This window comes from Rattus norvegicus, chromosome 6, assembly GCF_036323735.1.
Source record: "Rattus norvegicus strain BN/NHsdMcwi chromosome 6, GRCr8, whole genome shotgun sequence".
Lineage (NCBI taxonomy): Eukaryota > Metazoa > Chordata > Mammalia > Rodentia > Muridae > Rattus > Rattus norvegicus.
The window spans coordinates 135,312,709-135,334,107 of record NC_086024.1 but is presented as its reverse complement, the minus strand read 5'-3'; the positions used below and the strand labels follow the sequence as shown (position 1 = coordinate 135,334,107).

General features: G+C 48.2%; 1 protein-coding gene and 1 long non-coding RNA gene across 32 annotated transcripts in view; one reads left to right on the top strand and one right to left on the bottom strand.

The window, feature by feature from the left end:
• Window positions 1-21,399, bottom strand: part of Ppp2r5c (protein phosphatase 2, regulatory subunit B', gamma) — a 136,645-nt gene that overhangs the window by 85,484 nt on the left and 29,762 nt on the right. For 4 of the 13 annotated variants that reach the window (XM_039112973.2, XM_063262524.1, XM_039112974.2 and 1 more), the window contains exon 1: window positions 9,806-10,036. The exons of 7 other annotated variants lie outside the window; for them this stretch is intronic. In XM_039112973.2, coding sequence (XP_038968901.1) covers window positions 9,806-9,899 — 94 coding nt within the window. In that variant the 5' untranslated portion in view covers window positions 9,900-10,036. Of the gene's footprint in view, window positions 1-9,805; window positions 10,037-21,399 lie in introns of those variants that run through there. 2 more of the 13 variants (NM_001191112.2, NM_001415128.1) reach the window with 1 other exon arrangement.
• Window positions 7,314-19,834, top strand: LOC102547242 (uncharacterized). Of its 19 annotated transcripts, none has more exons than XR_010052374.1 (6): window positions 10,063-10,192; window positions 11,415-11,611; window positions 12,347-12,573; window positions 13,587-13,707; window positions 14,834-14,970; window positions 15,838-17,169. It is a non-coding gene; the product is annotated as an uncharacterized LOC102547242 (long non-coding RNA). The 19 variants fall into 19 exon arrangements; XR_010052366.1 differs by lacking the exon at window positions 15,838-17,169 and adding an exon at window positions 19,058-19,834 and having other exon boundaries at window positions 10,064-10,192; window positions 14,877-14,970; XR_005506331.2 differs by having other exon boundaries at window positions 10,064-10,192; window positions 14,877-14,970.

Sequence of the window (21,399 nt, the reverse complement as noted above, 5' to 3'; positions counted from 1 at the left end):
CTTAAGCCAGACCCTGTAAGTGACAGTCAGCCCCTCCCTACACCTGACAGTTTTGATTCCTGGGCAATGTCCGTCTGACAACCCAGGCAGGGCTATGTCTGGAGGGCAGGGTCACTTAGTGAATGTGGCCCAACCTTTTAAAATTAAAATGTCCTTCAAAAGATCAGTGACAGTCGCCAAGAGTAAAAGGTCTACTTAGGCTCAGGTCTGAAGAAGTAAGAAAAGGAAACAGGCATCTCCAGGCCGCGGTGAGGGAGAACACTGGGACTCCGGTCTGCTACACCAGGAAGAGATGCTCTGCCTTGTCATCCCTGACACCTGTAAAATGACGACAGAGCTTGGTGCAGGCTGTGCCTACGGACAGCCCAGGCCAGGGGGCAAATGCTACACACTTGTCTCCTCCTTCCAAATGCTTACCCAGTCCAAAAATTTTAGACCAAAATGACAGAAAGGTAGGGGAGACTGAACCCAGTGTTTATGCCCTAAACACATCAACAGCATGAGGCGGGTTATAAATGTGCCAACAGCTGAGAGCATCGCTTGTTAAAAAGTTTCATTTCCTCAAATTTCTTACATTTTAGTTGTTTTCCTTAATAAAGAAATAAAAGTGACTAGAAACTTTCTGTGACTAGAAACTTTCTGTGACATTTACATTATTTGTGTGGGTAAGTAAACACACACACACACACACACACACACACACACACACACACACACACACACACACACACACACACGAGAATGCCTTCAAGAGCCCACAGCAGATTGCAAACAATCAGCAAGCACCTGGCAGCGCAGGTGGTCGTAGAAGCCAAGGATGAGGCCAGGGAGAATTTTGGTTTTAGTTCCAACTAAGAAAAAGGGCAAGAAGCTAGACAGTGGTGCCACATGCCTTTAATCTGGGAGGCGGAGGCAGGAGGATCTCTGTGAATTTGAGGCTAGCCTGGTCTACACAATGAGCTCCAGGACGGCCCGAGTTACACAGAGAAATCCCATCTTGAAAACAAAACAAAAATAAACAAACAAAAATGCAAAGGTGGTTTAATCATATATGCATCAAATGAAAAGGATTTCAAAACAGGTTTTTAAAAAGATAAAGGACACTAAGCAAGATGTGTGGGAGTCAGTGAGGCTCACCCTGCACAGCCCGGGAGCCCGCCACAGTCTCAGGATTCACTGCTTAGCTCACCCGGCCTATGTTGTTTGCTTTGTTGTAAGGATCTGAGCAGAACACACGAGACACCGGCTCTGGGAGACACAGGGCTAGTTAGGCTCACTCACTTCCAGTCTGGGCTGGAGACTCTTGGGATAAGGCTTTCTGAGTTTTGCGGTGTCAGGAACCACTTACCCACTCACAGTGTCAGGGTTCTACGAAGACAATGAGCTTGCACTAGGTGGGTTATACCCAGAGTTTCAGGCCACAGAGGGAAATTTTTAATGTCACCCTCTCCTTAAAAATGGTTATTAATAGGCCTAGCTTATGTCAGACCACACCCTTACCAAAAACAGACTTATTCTTTTAGAGGAAATGGCACTATTCTATTCTACACTTTGGTGTGTGTCTTTGACAGCAGACTTAGCAGAAGGCAGCGGGTTTGCATGGCTGCCTCTGCTCAACTTCCTGTGGTAAGTTGTTTTCATTAAGGGGCATGGGAAACGCACGGGTGCTCACGCGCGCGCTCTCTGTCTCTCTCTCTGTCTCTCTCTCTCCTTCTCCCTCTCTCTCACACACTCACACACACACTCCAGCAGCCTGAGCCTTTCTAATGGCTCCCATCTGACATTAAAACTCAGCAAGTGACAGTGCAACTTTATTTACTTTTGTTGGTATTTTTGATTGGCTGATTTTTGACACTGTCTTACTCTGTAGTCCAAGCTAGCCTGAAGCTAACAGTGATGCTCCTGCCTCAGCCTCCTGCATGCACCAGCTACTACACCTGCCCAACAAATGCCACCTTCTTATGTATTGGCTGCACCGTGGGTCTGAGGCTGTGTTGATGAGACTTCAGATACTGGAAACCCTAGTGTGCAGTGCACAGTCAGCGGCTCTGCTGCTGGTTACGTCTTGCGCTGTGTTACTAGTTGGTCCCTAGGAGCATACTGGAGCACTACAGACCTCCCACTGTAAGCGGGCAACACCACCAAACCCAGCAGGACAGTCTTTCCTGGGAGCTTTCATACCTACAATGGCAGATACAAATTTTCCAAAAGTGACACTTGGTTTGAAAGCTAAAGATTTATAAGAGGTGAAAGGTAGTGGAGACTGTTTCCTTGAGCATATCAGCTCACTCTTTGGATTTCTGAGGAAATAAGCCAAAATGTTCATGTCATAAACACAGTGTGGCTTTTGGTATTTCAAGCAAAAGTGATGGCCCTAGGAACGCGGCAAGAGAAGTAAGCTTATAATTCAATTTACCAGGAGGGGCGTTTCCTCAGCAGAGCCAAAGCACTGAGGCCAGCTGAGATGCAGCCGTCCCGAGACGCCTCCATGGGCGCTGTGCACTTCATCACAGACTTGAGAAAGTTTGTGTCGGAGGTGGGATTTTCTAACGTGAATACTTTCATGCTTCATCAAGTCAGACAGGCACGTGCCCGTCGGAGTCACCGTGGCCACTGCTACCTTAGTCTATGAAAGTAGCTGTTTACCCAACACTGTCTCAACATCGAGCCAGGCTCTACACACTGCTCTTCCTGTGATGGCTATCTGAAAGGCACCCCTGCAGAGACCCCTTCAAGGCAGCTCTGCGACTCTGGGGCTCCTGGTGTGCATGGTTCTCTGTAGGCTGCAGGGTTGTCACAACCACTGAGTTCTGAGTGTGTGGCCCTTGGGTGCATTTGGCCTACACAGAGCTGTGTGGGAACAGAAACCAGCTTCAGTATGCACCTCCTCCCACCTCTTCTCTGAAGCCTACCTGGACTGAAGGGCCAGCAACTTTGCAAGAGCTCTGATTGCTCTCTAGAACAGACTACTACTGTTCTCAGGACTTTATATGTTAAAGCACCACAATTTAGAAACAGCACTTATGGGCAACATAGTCAGCAGACAAAAAATTCAGCATATGGGTTGGGGATTTAGCTCAGTGGTAGAGCACTTGCCTAGCAAGCGCAAGGCCCTGGGTTCGGTCCCCAGCTCCGAAAAAAAAGAAAAAGAAAAAAAAAATTCAGCATATGATAAAAGCTGTCATATGCAAATGATAAAGAGATGGTAAAATCCCTAAAATATTAACATATCAAGCTCTACAAAAGCACCACGATATTAAAAATTAAAATAGTAAGACAGGGTTACACCTGAGATCTCACTTAGTTCAAATGCTGTCTAATCTGACAGGGAAAAGGTTAAAGTAAGCCGAAAGAAAAGCAGAGCATCAGTGCTTCCTGATGACTCACACCAGCGTCAGCCAGGCACGGTGCACACGCCTGCAGTCCCAGACACATGGGAGGCTGAAACGGGAGGGCTTCTTGAGCCCAGGAGTTCGAGGTGGCCCCTGGAATCGCCCAGCAGATGACTTCACACACGCTCACAGGGCTCTGAGGGCTGCTTTAGGGTGGCAACACAGTAGGAGATGAAAAGGCTTGGGAAGCCAGAGACAAACAGACCTCAACTGAACTTCAAGGGCAGTAAACACACAGGTGTCCCAGCTGTAACTGTGGTTGGCTCTTGGGCTCCAGAAAGTACCACAGGTACCCCACAAAAGGGTCCCCACAGCCACCACTAACATATGGAGAGACATTTCATCTTAAGTTACTGACTTATACTTCCTGTTTATCCCTCTCGCAAACAGTGCTGAGGGAAATCGAATTATTATTCCTATTTCTAGGCTCACGTACCTGATATAACAAGGGGCTTGGATCTAATCGTGTGTCTTTGTCCTTACCCTGAAACTCAGAAGAAACCTTGGTTTTATCTCAAGTACCGTACAGGCAGCTAGTTACTATGTAAGGCCAGTAGGAATGCTGTCAATATCAAATCAAGCACAGACCTCAAAATACATGGGGAGCTGTGCAGCCTCTGTGAGTCAGCAGCCAGGGGTAAAACAACCCACACAGGGCAGCTGCTGACCACTTAGGGAACGATTCTTATGCTTCAACAGGCCTATCGCACTCTTCCTAAAGCACAGCTTCTCTAACAGTCTTCCTTCAAGCATCATGAAAACCTTGAAGCCTATGTACAAGTGAATGGATATTGGGGCATCTCCTTCCCTGGACCCCACGCTGTTTGTGTTAGCATGCTACCTGAGACTAGCAGAGATCCTGGTGCTTCCCTGATAAACTTCAGTCTGCATTCCCTTGCAGTACCACACCCAGACAACCAAGGAAGTCCACAGCACAGGGGACAGCAGCACACAGTGCTCCCCAACTGCCCAAACCCACAGTTAACAGGCTTCACCTCAGGTGTGTGCCCCAGGTTGGCCTTGAACTTACAAACATCTCGAGTTAGTCTTGAGGTTTTGATAATTTTATATCAGTCTTGCAGTGCCAGAATTACAGGTGAGCACCACTCCATCACAGCTTGATCTTGTAGTTATTTTAAAATAATATTTTAAATATATTTCAGCACGTGTGTGCGCACACGTCAGAGGGCAGAGGACAAGGACTCGGTTCTCTCCCTCACCACGTGGGTTGCTGAGACAGAACTCAGATCACCAGCCCCTTCCTCTGAGCAGTCCTGTCGGCCCCTTGGTTTTGTACTTTACCAAACACGAAGCTGATCTACATTTACTCACGGTGTTTAACCATTACACTTTAGCTTGCATTCTTAAACCAGAACGATTTTTTTGACTTAGGAATAATTCACAAACCTAAGATAAAACCAGCCCTCCATCTGCACAGAGAGTCCTTGCTTCGGGCAGTCTCTGTCACAGTTAAAAAGGAAGGCTTTAAACATTTTCAAAATTACATTACAAAAACTCTAGTGTGTGTGTGTGTCCGAGTGCACGCTCACGCGCACATGCAGGCACATACAATATACATACCACAGCCTGTGTATGAAGGTCAGATGACAACCTGTAAGAACTGGTTCTCTCTTTTCACCATGTGGACTCCAGGAATTGGAGTGGAGTTAGGGGCTTGGCGGCTAGCTCCTTCACCTGTGGCCATCTTTTGAGCCTTGTCTGGTTTTTGCTACATAGCCCAGGTTGGCCTTAAAATTGGCTATGCACCTCAGACTGGCCTTGATCTTAAAACAATCCTCCCTGTCTTAACCTTCCAGAGGGCTAGGAATACATTCTATCACACGTGGTTTAAGAAAAAGCTTTTGGGGGCTGGAGAGATGGCCCTGTCATTAAGCACTTCTGCCCCTGCAGAGGATCAGAATCTCCTAGCACCAGTGTCTAGTGACTCACACCACCTGTAAATCCAGGTGCAGGAGATCCGGTGCCCTCTTGTGGCCTCCTTGGGTTCCTGCACTCAAATGTGTATACACACACACACACACACACACACACACACACTCTCTCTCTCTCTCTCTCTCTCTCTCTCTCTCTCAAATTTAAAAAAATCTTAAGAAAAAAACAAAAGCCTGTGAGGAAGTAAGTGGGTGTGTATGACCCACAGCAAGCCTTACTTTCTCATAAGTAAGGACTGCTGCTCCTCAGACATCACAGGATACAAAAAGTCCTGTGTGCAGGAAACAATGACTGTTCCCCTCACCTCGAAATTCTGTGACAGGAGCTGTATTGGGCTCTGATTGTCTTAGACTCACTGCATTTCTGTGGTCCTGCAGAAGGCACTCCCCTTTCTCTCCAGAAGGAAAACAGGAAAAATAATGTCTTTCACCATTGGAGTGACTGAAAAGGAGAAGTGGGCAGGTGGACGTGGCCTTGGTCCTGAAACTCACAAACCTGTAGTCAATGCTGCTTCTGCCTCTGGGACAGACACCTGAGGCAGCATCCACACAGTAGGCCCCCAGGCTGGATGGCCAGAGGTTGAGACACACTAGGATAGATGCTGACCAGCAGGCTGGATCGCTAAGAGCAAGTGAGCAAGCCAGGGCTCCTTGGGCCTGCAAAGTACTACAGGGCAAACACACAGCAGGTGCAGGCTGGCGCACGCCAGCTGTGCCTCTGACCTGCCACCAATTCTCTTCCTACCCCCACCTGCCCTCCCAGGATACCTAGCCCAGGTTCTCAGAGCCCAGGCTGTTGTCTTTGAGCTATGAAGTCCCAGCTTCTCATCTTCCTGTCTCTACCTCCAGAGCGCCCGAGAACCCAACCCTTGCCCTGGGCTCCGTGGACACCGGGCAATGGCTACCAACTGAGCCATATCCCCAGTCTCCCCTCTCATTCTTCCACACAATTAGCATGTCTCAATGAAAAAAAATCAGAAAATGGCTTTTACTCTCAGGCAACAACCACGTGAGTAGGCCTTCTCCCCACTCCAAGGGCAGAAGTAGTTACTGCAGCCTTCACACACACCCCTTCCCCAGAAGGTGCATGCGCAGGGAGGGTGCTCTGCTCCTTCCGATACTCTGCCTCTCAGAGGGTGGGTGGGTGACAGCGGCTCACGAAGTTAACTCCAGGCAACCAGAGAAGGAGTCCTTACTTTACGTTCACTCGGGCAGCTTCCCTCCCTTGCTTTGAGACTGTGGCTAACAGTGGATCCCATTCTGGCCAGCGCTTAGACAACACCCGCCTCAGTGTGTCCTGAGCACCCGCCCACCCGCGCTGCGCGGTCCCTGTGTGGGAAATGGAGGCGGGATGGAGGGTCAGCTGCTTCACCTGCTTCCTGCATGGAGTTGTCTTTCTCACTGGCAACGTGAACACCCACCAGCCCAGCAAGCATCTGAGACAGAGCAGGGTTCCCTTCATTAGACCCCACTTCCCAGGAGAAAGAGGCTATTTTAAAAAGGACCACCGGCTCTCCTGCTACCAGCTAGATGTCCCCACTGTTACCCGGAAGTTGCTAGGACATCAATCAGCACAAGGTTAACAGGTGGAAGACTTTCTGATGGCCCTGAATTCAGGTACTGTCATCAGGAAGAAGTTCCAGGCTGCCTGTCCTGCTTCCTTCCTGGTCACTGGCCTCTTTCTGGCTGAGCTGTCTCTGCCTGACGCCTAGCTCTGAGGTGGGTCAGCTGAGCTCCAGCGAGCCATGGATGGCAGGAGAGGCGATGCTGGAAGCTTCAGGAACCATGTTCTACTCCTCTTCACAGGCAGCTCAGACACGCAGGAGTAGCTAGAGCAGGTGGGGAGCCTGCCCCCTGCATGTGTAAATAAACCTCTGTGGGTGACAGGTGCCTCTTCCTTTACCTTTGTAGCTGCTTTTGCTCAGGGCAAAAATATTTACAGTCTGGACTTTACTTCAAAGAGTGCCAATTCCAGACTAGACCTTTGCTGTCCAATTTGACAACCCTGGCTGACACTTATCTAAAATAAAGAATTTTAAGTGCTTGACGGTCACATGTGGCCACGGGCTAGTAGAGTGGACATCACAAAGTGTGTTCTCATCTCGGCAGACTGCTCTCTTGGACAGTGCTGCAAATGCAGGATCTAAGTCGTCAAGCTAAATTTACAGCGTCGCTCTCCCTGCAGGCAGTCAGGCCTACACCTGGTTAAACCGTCTTCCTTCACACCTGAACTTTTAGGAACGGCAAATTCCCCACATGATTCATTATCAGCGTCACCAGCTACCGAACTGGGACCACAATCAGGTGAGCAGCAGCAGTCACTGTGACTGGACAGCCCCCACCCCAGTGTCCCCACCCACTGTGAAAGCAGGCCACTGCATCGCTCAAGTTCCTCGCTCAAGTTCCAAGTTAGGACAGCCTAGTGTGTGGTATTGTCAAACACAAGGTATGCAAAATGAATAAGAAATTAACTCTGGGTGCAAAACTGTTATGCAAAACGGGGCCATTGAACTGAACAGGCGAGCAGGCACCAGGGAAGAAGCTGTAATCCTCTGGCAAGACATTCTGCCAACATCCACAAATTCCCAAAAGTGAATTCTAAAGACAGCCAACAAGACAAGACAGCTTCCGAAACTGGGACTCTAGTCCTACCATTTAAGGGCTATGTGATCTTGGGCAAGTTGTATTCCCTTTGGGGTGAAAGACCCCCTCAGCCTTAAGGAGGGGTAGGGGTGGGGACAGCCCTCTCCAGTCCCTCCCTTCCCAGCACGTCAGGCTCCTGGGCTTCCCAGGGCTCCCAGCCCACAGGTGTTTCTTCCTGGTCTCTGTCCCTCTCAGCAGGGGACTGTGGCGAGGGGGAGCTCAAGGTCAGCCGCTTTAGAAGACCTTCAGTACCTGGTGCACACTGCCCGAGGTTAAGACAATAAACAGGGACAGTGGCTTTAGGAAGTCTTTGGAGGAGATCGAGTATTCCCAGAGACTAACAGTTAGGAGCTGCTCCATCAGCTGAGTCACTAGCTAGGTTTAGGATGCTACAGGTTTCTTTCTGAAAACCCTTTCAGGGTCAGGCACTTCCGTTTCCTTGACAATTAGACATGGAACAGATAGGGGGGGACACTCCATGACAAGGTATGGTAAAGTCTGGAACTAGCAGGGCCTCCCAAAAATTAATGATTCTATTTATAAAATGTAAAACCAAATGATTCTATTTTTGAACAAATTCCTAATTCCAAAAAGAACCAGAGTATCAGGTGTCTAATAAACACCAGAAGGCTAACAAACCAAGAGGGCTGTTGAGGTTGGAGAGATGGCTCAGTGGTTAGGCCCACTTGTTGCTGTTGGAGAGATCTGGGCTCTGTTCCTAGCACCTGCATGGTGGTTCATCGGCATCCCTAACTCCAGTTCTGAAGAATATGAAGCCTTCTTCTGACCTCTGTGGGCCCAGGCATGCATGTGGTACAGAGACACACATGCAAGCAAAATATACACATCATAAAATAAAAATGAAAAAATTTAAAAAAATCACCCATAAGGCACCTTAAATGTATTAATATAGGACTTTTTCTACCTGTAATCCAGTCAAGTTTCTGCGCGTTAGCCAATGGTCAGAAACAACATACATATTGTTTCTGCCTGGGTCCTGCAGCTAAGGCACCTGTGGTCACCCTCTGCTTCTTCCTGGCCGAGGTCTTAGACTTAGCCATTGTGGAAGCCAATTTCTACAGCATTTCAAGGAGGATGGAGAGAGCTACACACTTCTTCCAACAGGCTGGGCATTCCCGTGACCTATATCCACACTGAGAACTTGTTGCCCTTTTAAATCTTAACAAAGCCTTTGTAAATGCAAAGCATTCGCACTGCTCTAAAGCTCAGAGCTAACACTGAACAACCGAACCCCAGCAGGTCTCAGTATCGCAAGCAGGAGCCTAGCTCCCTTCAGGCTGCACGGCTAGAGTACGCATCCTCCAAAATGAAGTTCCCTTTTGATCAATTCTGCACATTCTCTGCCTGCAATCCATCTGTAATTTGAAGCTGTGTCCCTGGCAAAACCCTTGCAGTACTAACCAACGCTAGCACCAAGGTAACAAACTCCGCGAGCAGACAACTTAGCCAGGCCCGCCGGCCCGCCTCTCTTTCCTTCCCCCACCCAAGACCTTCCCCGGGCAGTGACTTCACATCCTTTGACATCAGCACAGCCTCGAAAGGGGGATGGGAGAGCAGGGAGAAAGCAGAAAAACCAGCTTTGAACTCTGCGTGCAAGGCCTCCTGAGCCTCAGGCCCCGTAAGTAATGTGTAAAATGCCCACCGATCGGAGGTGACACCCCCTGCCTGCTCGGGCTCAGTCCCGTCAACGTGAAGGGGACTCCGCTGGTTAGACTTCCTGCTTTTCCTATCCAAAGCACAATAGCCATTTATTAACTACCCACGGAAGGTTCCGGTCAGTAACACACAATAACTCACCTCGAATGTGGAGAAGGGCCACGGGCTGGAAAGGCCCGTTGGAGCTGGCCGCATCCACCACCATCCCGCTGCCCGCTTTATTACATGTCAACATCTAGGCTCCAGCGGGAAGGGCGCTGTACTCCTTAGGGCAAGAAACCAGCCTCCATTTTAGTTTTAAAAAAAAAAAGACAAACTGGAGCTCTCTGCAGCTGGAGGGAACTGGCTGCTTCGTGATGTCACTAGGCCTGGAGCTCGCTGATTGGCTGGAAGCTGCAACTTAAAATGACACTGGGAAAAAAAAAAACCTGCAAACGGAAAGAGCGTTCTGTTTGGCTGTCAGTATGTGTGCACTGAAAGCCTGGGCATTTTCCGGGTTTACAGCCTTCGTTTCTCACTAACTTTTAGGTAAGAATCCCAGCTCTTGGAGGATGGCACCGGGGCCACAAGCACCATCAGAGAGTGTGAATGACCCGAGAGCAACCAGATAGAGGGAGCGTATGCTCACCCGTCCTCCATGATTCTGCCGTTTCCCAAACTGGTTCCCCCAATCCAGTGGTAGCTTAGACCAACCTGTCCTGTGCCCTCTGCCTCTCAGCTCTTATTTTATTCATTTAGGTTCCTTTTCCTTTCCCAGAAGTACTAGTGGGGGAGCCTAGGGCCTGGTGCTCGTTGGGCAAACGTCTGCCATTAAACTACACCTTCAGCCTGAGCACTTACTTTAGGAGCATTCTGGCAACACAGTTTTTAGGAAGTAAACGGCTATTTAAACACTGCAAAGCTCCAACGGGTGCATGCGCTCAGCCTCCTTACTCTCAACGGGCAATCGAGGGGTTATAGCCAGGACACAGGTTTCTTCCTGAGACCTAGTTTCCACCCCCAACCCAGAAAAACGAGGGTTAAAAATCTATGGAGGAGCCAGGAAGTGCTACAGAAACAGGATATATCTATCCATGGCTATGAAGGTATCTCACAGGCATAAGGAACATAAGAGGCAGGGACATAAGGAAAATGCAATGTCAGGCTTATTTTACATTCAAGTAAATTTATTTATTCATTGTTGTACAACCTGTGGGAAAATAGTTTTTTCATTCCACCATGTGGTGACAGGAATCAAACTTGGGGCCTCAGAGTTTGTGGCAAGTGTCTTTACCCACTAAGCTGTCTTTTGGCCCGTTCCATTATTGTAGTTTAAAAATGTTATGTTTGATTCCTTAAGTTATGCTTTCTTTACATTTAAAATTGAGATTTTTCTATTCATTTATTACACTATTTTTCCTATCTTTAAAAAGTTATTCTCAGAGAAAAGAGCACTTCCAGTTGGAGCAGTGTCGGGGTGCTGGTGGGGAGGCGATGGAAATGTGAGGACTGAAAATTCCTCACTTTCCAGAAACTTTTCTGGAATTATGCTGTGCCATTTTACAATGCCCAACTCAAGAACAAGATAAATAAAAGCCTTTAGCTCCTAAATACACCTGACACACAGGCCCATTACCACTGTGGTGAATGAACGAGGGTGATTACGGGATCCTCCCTCCCCAAGAACAGATTTACCTTCTCAGTAGCTGTTGAGGTCATTCAATAGGAAAGAAGGCTATTTGAGTCCCTAGCCTCTCTCCTTCTGCCCCAGAGATGCTGCAGGTTCTACAGCTCAGCAGACACAGGTGGAGTGAGCTTGCAGGGCTGGGACAGACCTGCTGAGGAGGTGTACCTCGGTCCGGCATCCTGTCTCTAACAATCCTGGAAAGTGGAAGCTACCCACCGGATGCTGTTCTCTGCGCTTGCACTTGTGGGCTCCTGGAGAGCAGCCTGTGCTCTGATCACGAGGTAATACAGGCAAATGAGAGTCTGCCTGCCCACTTGTCTCCCAAAGTTTCTCAACTAACCCCATCCCTACAATCTCCCCCCACCCCACTCTGTCTCTCAAGACAGGCAGGCAGTGCTGGGGGCAAAGGTCACTTCCCTCAAGTCACCTCCTCAGTCAAGGAGTGATCCAGAGGGACTCACAAAGACATAAACAGCAACGTGGGAAGGGGCTAAGGGTCCACAAGCAGACACTTCCTGTACCCTTATGCCAATAATTTACTATGCCATCCGAGGCCAGACGCTGTGCACACCTAGCGCTGTGCTGGTGGAATACAGACACGCAGGGGAGATGTCTAGCAGCTTTACATAGCAGACAAATTCAAAGGCAAAAAAAGCAAAGACAGTTTTTGATGTATTTTTCCTAATGATCTTAGATCAAAGGATCTGAAACCTTATTAGTGACTTCTCCCATGCTCTTGGAAACTTTTTGCATAGAAAGTAGTTTTTAAAGAATCTAAGACTATAAAACACACTGCAGCTGGGCATGAGACGGGCACACCGCCCTCTCAGCATCTAGCTGAGGCAGGAGGATCACAGACTGGACTACACGGTGAGCCCATATAAAAAGAGAAAAGCACCCCCCCCCCAATCTAAATTATGAACGAACAGCCCGAGGACAGGAGGTGTGCTCCGGAACTGGACACACGGTGCCTGGGCCAGCGTCTGACTAAACGCTCTTTTCCACTCAAAATCCAGGCGGGCCTCTTTATTTTTTTTCAACATAAATGACGAGATTGTCCTAAAATTCATCCGGAAAAAGAATGGCAAGAATGAGGACAATTCTGAAGAGAGAGGCTAGAGCCACCGACCTGAGTCAACAGAGCAGTGAAGAGTCTGACTAGGCGGACATCACAGGAAGAACACAATGCAGGAGCAGTGACCCCAAACCAACAAACGCTCTCAGACAATGAAGAATAAACCAGGTCAGTGGGACGGAGAGAATCACACAAACAGCTCTTAGAAGACAGCTAACTGATATGCAAAAATCAGCTCAAGCCCTTCCTCACACCAAAATGTATCTACTGTGAATTAGACAAACATAAAACAAGTCACGACTACTCCAACCCCACAGCTTTTAGAAGAGGTGTCAACCCTACAGCTAGACCAGGACACTTACAACCACCAATGACTGACGGACAACAGTTAATTTGTATGTTTCACAAGAATCAATTCTGGTGTTTGTTTTCCCAAATAGGGTTTCTCTGTGTAGCCCTGGCTGTCCTGGAACTCACTCTGTAGAGCAGGCTGGCCTGGTCTCGGAGATCTGTCTGCCTCTGTCTCCAGAGTACTGGGATTAAAGGCGTGTTGCCACCGAAACCTTCTCACAAGAATCAGAACTGAAATAACCTCGAACTTTTTCACATCCCCCCTCAACCAAAGAAAATATAAATACAGATTAATAAAATGTATTAGAAAAACGTTAAGCCCTTAGGATTTAAATGATCTATTTCATGTAAACAGAACTATGAGCAGTCGGTAAATGCATGGCAAACAGTTTTCATCTATTAGGGCAACAGTAATTTTTTTTTACATATTATCTGTCTGCATTTAGTGGACGGACACATGTCAAGGGGCAATTGTGAGGGTCAGAGGACAGCTTAAGAGTCAGTTCTCTCTTCCTGCTATGTTGGTCCCAGGGAACAGAACCCAGGGGTGGCAGCCACTGTGCCATCTTACCCGTCCGACTCCAGCGGCACAGAGAACAGTAAGTGCACTGTGTCGGGGCTTTGACAACAGAGCTGCGGACTTTGCTCACTGGCTGAGAAAAGTCTGCCACAGGCTCCAAGAGCTGCGTGGTGCTTCTGAGAACCCATTCTAGAAATGTAATAACCATGCATGAGACAGTTCATTCTGGGCTGAACTATGACCTGTAACACAAAACTCATTATTCCTACATGTACCTGGGTGTGTGCACAAATCGGAGGACCGCCTACAGGAACCAGACCTTTCCTTCTACCTTGTGGGTCTCCCCAGGACAGAACTCAGATCAACGGTCTCCGGAGCAAGTACCTCTGTCTACTGAGCCACAGTGCCAGCACCGTCCTGACCATTTTCACGTATGTACTTCAGGGTTCTAGATTCTTCCAGATGTGTGCCCTGATGTGGATAGTTCCACTCTAAACTCTGTCAAGCACCTCCACACAGCTTTACAGCCCTTGTACCACTGTTGTTCCTGCCAACAGCACACAGCGTCCAGTCCTCCACCGTCAGCAGCACTGGTTTGTACGTGATCTCAGGGTAATTTTCATTAGCATCACTAACGACTAGTGATGCTGAGCTGGTGTATGGGGGCCTATGGATCGCTTGTGTATATTTTGAGAAATGTCAACTTGAGTCTTCTATATATTTAACTAAGTTGTTTTACTGTTGCTTCATGTGTAGGAGTCCATATGGTCCAGATATTAATCTGTTATCGGGCTAGCCACTTGCAAATATTTCCCTCTCCTCTGTAGGCTGCCCCTTCTGCCAAGTGTGTATCCTTGCACACACTGAAGTTTTTAAGTTCGATATAGCACTGTTTACCTAGTTTGTCTTTTATTACCCCTAATTTTTAACAATGTGTCCAAAAATTCATTGCTGAATCTAAAATCATGAACGCCCCACCCCCCAATTCCTTCAAAGACTTTTTATATTTTTGGTTCATAGTGCTCAGGATTCTGATTCATTTGGAATTAATTTCTGTATGTGTGTGAGGTGAGGATCTTTTGCTTGTGGACTTCTAGTTTCCAGAACCTTCCCCCTGTGAACTGGAATTACTCCTAGTCTAGCCTTCGGGTTGGTTGTTATGGAAGACCAAAGTCGGCCTGTTTACTATAACTTTGTTGTTTTAAAATCAAGATACATAAGTCTTCCAGCCCTTTCCTTTTTCAAGATTTGGGATGTCTTGATCGTCCCAGTGGATTTTAAGATGATTTTTCTATTTCTAGACCAAACACCACTCATATCTTGGTAGGGCTGTCTACGTCTGTAGGTCCCTAGGCTGGCACTGATACCTTAACTGCCCTAGTCTTCCAATGCAAGAGCTTTGGCTGCCCCTCTGTGGTGGTTTGACTTGCTTTGGCTCCCACAGACTCGTGTCTGAATGCTCGTCCCATGGGGGTGGCACTATTAGGAGGGTGGCCTTGCTGGAGGAAGTGCATTACTGCTCACAGGAAGTGAGCTTTGAGGTTTTCTCTGCTCAAGCTCCATCCAGTGTGGAATGTCAGTTTCCTCCTGCTGCCTTCAGATCAAGACGTAAACTCTTGGCTCCTCAGCACCATGTCTGCTTGGATGCCACCATGCTTCCCGCCATGCTGATAATGGACTGAACCTCTGAAATGGTAAGCCAGCCCCAATTAAATGTTGTCCTTGTAAGAACTGCAGAGGTCAGTGAAATGAAACCCTAAGACACCCTCCCTTCAGCATTGTCTTCAATCTCGATTATGAGTGTCTTAAGAGTTCTTAGTGAGGAGCTTCTCACCTCCTTGAGAAGTTATTCCAAAGAAATTTATTCTTTGAGAATATGACTATTTAAGATTCTAAGACACTGTAAACTACTTTAATGTCAAAGGGACTGAGAAAGGTTGTGAAAGTTTACACAGGCATACATGTGTAAAAATTAGAAATATGAGTGGAAAAGACAACATAATTTCTCAGTGTCCAGGAGGCCACTGAGGGGTGCCGAGGTGGCACTGGCTGCTCTTCAGAGAGATCACTGTTTTCAGCATTGCTAAAGTAGTCTTATCCTTTGCTCCAATGGAGCTGAAGGAAGGACACATGGGAAGAGGGAGCCATGAATGGCCCAGGAAGCTTCCTTCTTTGGCTAGTAATAAAGCAATATGCCCATAATGTATGACCGTGGGTCTCTGCATCCATTCCTGTCAGCCGCAGGAGGAAGCTTCTCTGGTGATGGCTGAACAAGGTACCAATCCATCCATAAAGCAGAATACTGTTGGCTCCAACTGGCCATAATGCTCCCCCTGCTGAGTTCAAACACAAAGTGCAGGACCCAGGCAGTATGCCACTAAGCCCAGTCCCAACAGGTCGGCTGCAGGCACAGCCATTGCTCTCCTCAGAACATGCCTCTGTCCACCAACTGAACACCGGAAGGACCCCACATGATGACTGGGGACACAGTAGAGCCACTTATAGAACCTAGGTGGAGACTAACCCTGGAATGACCACGGGGCTTGACGTTCCTCCCACAGGCTAGCCCTGTCAGTGCTGTCCTTGTACACAAAGAGTAGGCAGCCCCACCTCTGATCAGCGAGCCTCGACTACACGAAGAGGGAGGACATGCTACTGAGTCCCGTCAGTCACGTCAGTCAGGCACCACACACAGTCGTGAAGACCACCATACAGGTGGCGATGCAGTGGCCTGTGCCTTCCAGTCATCGCCCGTCCAGGGTCCAGGGCTACAACCTTCTACACTGACTCTCAAGAGTTCCCGGCCTCCTAGGCCAGGGCTGTGCTGTGACAGGTCGGAACTCACAGGCCTCCTACAGGAAAGTGGGGAGGAGCTGGAACTTTCCAGGAAGACTCTGGAATCTTCACATTGCATGAGACCTAAACTCTGCCTGTGTTCCCTGGTCTTCTGTCACTGTTTTGTTCTCTACTAAAAACAAACAAACAAATAAACAAACAAACCAAACAAACCACCTGCCTATAAACACACCCCACTGATTTAATGTTAGTAAGTATTTCTGAACCAAACTTTCAGATCTTGACTTCTAAATTTAGCCAAAGGTTTTATTTTTTCTCTCTCACCACTGCAATCTGGCATTTTAACCTGAAAGTCTATAGTAATGCAGTGGTAGAGCATAGTGTCAGACTTGCCAGTGCCACTTTTTAAAACCCCTGAGACCTATGTGAGCACGGCTTACGGGTCTCGTTGGGAAAAAAGTCTAACCTAAAACCTCTGCCTTCACTTGTAGTTCAAAATAGACTTTCCTTAGACAGATCAAAGCTCCCTAGCACGAAGCTCTGCTCAAAGGCTGCCAGGAAAGTCTGTGCCAGCATCAAGGACGAAAGGACAGGCTCGGGTGGCCCTGTTGATTCGAGCAAGTCTCCAGCGACTGAGCAGAGCCACCACAGCTTATCTCGAAAGCTTATGGAGCAAAGCTTGCTACCCCAGCTCCTGCATGCAGACCTGGGCTCACTTTATTTTGTTTTTTTTCTTTTTTGTTTTTTTTTTTGCCCTGGGCTCACTTTAAATCCTTGCAGCTGGGCTGGGAGCCTTTCAGACCGGAGCAGGTGCTCACATCTTTTTTTTTGCTCTGAGAAGACAGGAAACCCATGAACTCTATAGAAAGTATTCAAGCATCTGAGTTTCCACACCAGCTGTTCTATATGGTCTGCCTCCACCCTTAGCATCTGGCAGCAGGTCAGTTAACAACTGATCTTGCTTTTAAGAACCCCAAGAGGGGTTGGGGATTTGGCTCAGTGGTAGAGCGCTTGCCTAGCAAGTGCAAGGCCCTGGGTTCGGTCCCCAGCTCAAAAAAAAAAAAAAAAAAAAAAAAAAAAAAAAAAAAAAAAAAGAACCCCAAGGCAGAGCAAGGAGAAGGAAGCCATAAAACAGCCTGTGCCTGGGCATCTTGGGCATCCTGGGTATCCTGACCATCCTGGACATCCTAAGCACCCTGAGAGGGGACACAATAGCAGTCTCTGAGAGGACAGGGAAGGACAGGCCAGAGCTGCAGTGTTCTTCCCTCCTCCAGCAAATGCAACATGAGTTTCCTGGATCTGTAACAGACACTTAGGTCCCACCCTCACAGGCACCAGGGACAATGGCCGGCATGTGGTAAGGGGCAGTGTATTTGAGCACTTTCTACCTCAGCTGTCCAGTAAAGGAAGTGTCAGTACAAGCACGTCAACATCCCTTAGCCTCAGAAAGGAGTAAAGCTCTGGTGAGCTTCTTGCCGTATAAATGGAACCAGAGAGAGGACAATACAAGAGGACTCCACTTAGGAGACCCTCCAGTCATCAAACTCCAGAGACAGCACAGTGGAGACTGACCAGAGCTGCAGGAGGAGTGGGGACTGCTGCAGGGCAAAGCTTCTGCAAGGGCGATGGAGGTCTGGGAGACGGTATGCACTGGCCTGGAGAGTCAGGAGGGAACTCACATGCTGCTGAGGGTGCACCTGTGGTGCGCAGGTCACACTATGGACATTTTACTACAACTCGAAAATGAAGGTGAGGTCTGAGCCACGGAAGTTCAGGAGACACTGGGCAGTAGGCGCAGCAGGCCCTGGGATACCTCAAGGGAAAGCGAGCTGCCTGGGAACCAGGTCTTTAGCTGGAGGGAGAGGACAGAGGGTGGATGCTCAAGAAATAATGTATAAGCAAGCACGTGTATATACACACACACGTACACATACGTACACACACACACCCCACACACAGGATCTGAATTCAAGAGGCTTGAAGAAATCTCGGTGAGCGGTGAAGACGGCTCATGCTCAACACAGGAGATGTGAGATGCTGGTCATGCTTTCCCAGGCTGCCCCTGAAAAGGCTGAGCAGCTCAAAGAAGAGGTATGGGGAGAAGGGCAGCCTGCAGGAGGGTTTGCAGGTTCAGCTGTCTGACAAGCTGTTGGCGATTAGGGTCACCCACACTAGCGAACCCACTGAGGTCTGGCACCTGCTCCCCAGGACACACAGGTAATCAAGAGAGGACAGCATCACAGCAGGGAGGAGAGCGAACCCTGGGCAGAGAAGACGAGCACAGGGTTCCCTCCCTGGCCATGCATGCACTGCTGCACCAAGACACGCACCCTGGGAACAGGCTCACACTCCATTTTACTGTTAAACATGCGGGCGAGCAGTCAGACCTGTCAGCAGCAGCAGTAAGAACATGGAAACTTTCAACCATGTTAGACGTAAACTCGGAATGAAGGGGGAGCACTGCACGTTCAGAGAGGAGGGCTGGATTTACCTCTATTGAAGGCCAGTCTACGGAATTCCACCCAGCAGCTCACAGAAGGAGATCCCGTACTTAGTAACTTGCCTGCAGGGCTCCTAGCTCACTGACAGGTCCCACACTGGCCTCCTGGCTTTTCTGGGGTTTGGTGTATTTTGTTCTGTTACTGTTTTGAGATAGGGTCTCACTATGTAGCTCAGGCTAGCCTCAAACTCCTAGAGAACTGTCTGCCTCTACCTCCAGACTTCTGGGGCTAAAGTGTGCACCACCATACCCACCACTGAAAACAGACTCAAGAAACAAGTCATTATTAATTTACTACTTTAGTAAGTTTCTTTAAAAAACACACCAACCGGGGGTTGGGGATTTAGCTCAGTGGTAGAGCGCTTGCCTAGGAAGCGCAAGGCCCTGGGTTCGGTCCCCAGCTCCGAAAAAAAGAAAAGAAAAAAAAAAAAAAAAAACCACACCAACCTGTGTTCCATTTAACATTTCACACTTCTGTCTTTCAGACTCCAAAACACCAAATGAAGGGACTGACTTGGGAGTAATATTTCACTGAGTAGCCTGAAGACTGTAATCAACCTCTTAGGTTAAACTACAAAACACGCCTTCACACAGCAAATGACTGAAGCTTTTATATGACCCAGCAGTGAACAAGCACAATGGGACAGGTGTCTCACACTCAAGGGGACGCCACCCATCGGGAATCTGCAATGGGTCAGATGACTTCTTCCCTCTGAAGTCAGCTTAAGGAATAGTTCTAAGACATGCACGACGACAACAAAACGTTATAAATGAGTTCAGGGACGAGTTTGTTTGTGATGCTTGGAAAACCCGAGAACCCAGAGAGGAGCAGTCAGCAGTGCCGAGACTGGCAAGGAGGTGAAACTGATCTCAGCAGGTGGAGAGGCTCGGTATACTCCAGAAAAAAGAGTGTGCGTATCCTACAAAGCCAACCCTCTCTCTGCTACTTCCTCCCCATGTGTGCCTAGGCTGGAACTCAGGGTCTTGCACATGGTAGGCAAGTGCCCTCCTCTGAGATATTTAACACTTTAGTGGAACCCCAGTTCAAATGTCAACAGTTCTTCTGCAGTAAGATAACCAACTCAAGGTTCTAGCCTACAGCAGCTTTGAGGCTGCAATTGCTTGAGTAGAGCACACAGCCACAATTACAAGGATGTGAGGAATCAAGGTTCTCCCATTTAATAAGAGATAAAACAGAAAAGCTAAGAAAATGAAACACGGTATAAAATCTAAATAGAAACAATAAATGAATCACAATTTAACAGTGTACATTTGACTTCCTTGAAAGTACTAAAAAGTACTGTGTCCCAGTAAAAAGGAGCACCCCTCCCCCACCTCCCCAGCAGATTCTGGTCTTCAAAGCACCCTCCTCTGAAAGTAATGAAGACTTTGAAAATCCACAGGCCTGAGAGGAGGAGGAATAGAAGGAGCCCGGAGGCGTCTCACTATGGCAGAAATCAAGGTATCAAATAGGTAGGAGGCAGGGGCTTGGCTCAGTAGGTAAAGCGCCTGCCATGCAAGTGTGAGAGAGCGAGTTTGAATCACTGGGATCCATGTAATGATGAAATTCCAGTGGTTCTATGGAGATGGAAGGCAGAGGCAGGAAGCCCTTGGGCCAGCTAGCTTACCATATATGTCATCAAACAAAAGACCCTTCTTCATATAAGGTGGAAGTCGAAGACACACACACACAGGATGGGCTGGAGAGATAGTACAGGCTTAAGAGCACACCCTGCTCTTGCAAAGGACCCAGGTTTGATCCCCCCTATTCATACCCCAGGTCCCTTACCTGACCACTATCGCTTACCTGTGTAGCTTGGGGACCAGCTCTGCTGGTTGCCAGCTTTCTGGGTCTGCTTCCTTGTGCAGTGTCTCCTCCCCTCCCCTGGGCAGGGCACAGCTACTGTTCCCATTGGGTTACAATGGGAACAGGTGGACCAACATGGTCTGGGGGCCCGACACACACAGGTAGGCTCATATCATCTGTCACCCCAGTTTTAGGGGAACTGATGCCTTCTTCTGACCTCCACAGCTACCAGTCACAGACGTGGTGCATGTATACACATTCAAGCAAATCATCTTCACACGTAAAATAACACTAAGCTAAAAAAATTGAAAGAAAGTTGAAATCAATGATAGTAAAATAGTCACTCAAACAAAGGTCAGAGGGAAACTGGTAAACCAAAGTTATAATAACGCTTAACCTAGTTTTCATATATCCAGTTGGTAAGAAAAAGAATGTCTGTTCGCTCAATCCACTACTGACTCTGAAGGGATTAGCAAGGCCATGAAGTCTTCCTGTATGGCTGACTGATGTGGGATTCATAGGCAGGACGCCAGAGTGGACCTCACAAACCATTCCTAGCACTTTCTGCATTGCATGGGGAAGGTGACTGACTGACTGCGTGACAGACAGAGATCAGTCTGCCAACACCCGCACCCTCACTTCCGCTAGGCCGCCACAGATGGCGTAGCTTCCACAATGAGGATGTTATTGCCTGAGTTACACAGCATCACCTTTGATGGACCCCAGCCCAAACAGGCTCTACTTAGAGCAACTACAGGGGTGAGTGGGGCTTGAGAGGAACAGCTGGCTCTGTGGACTATGTGTTAGTCAAGTGTCACGGTTTAAGGAACTCCTGAACTCCAAGTATTTGGCAAAAGGATTCTGGCCCAAGAAAAACAAACAAAGCTTCTGGAGGACTTTCATTCCAAGGCCTCGGTTTGTTAAAAATATTTGAGGATGGTGATTAGCACATCATAAAAAGAATGAGGCGGGCAGCAAGAAGACATTATGAGCATGATGTCACAACGGCCGGTGTTGGTC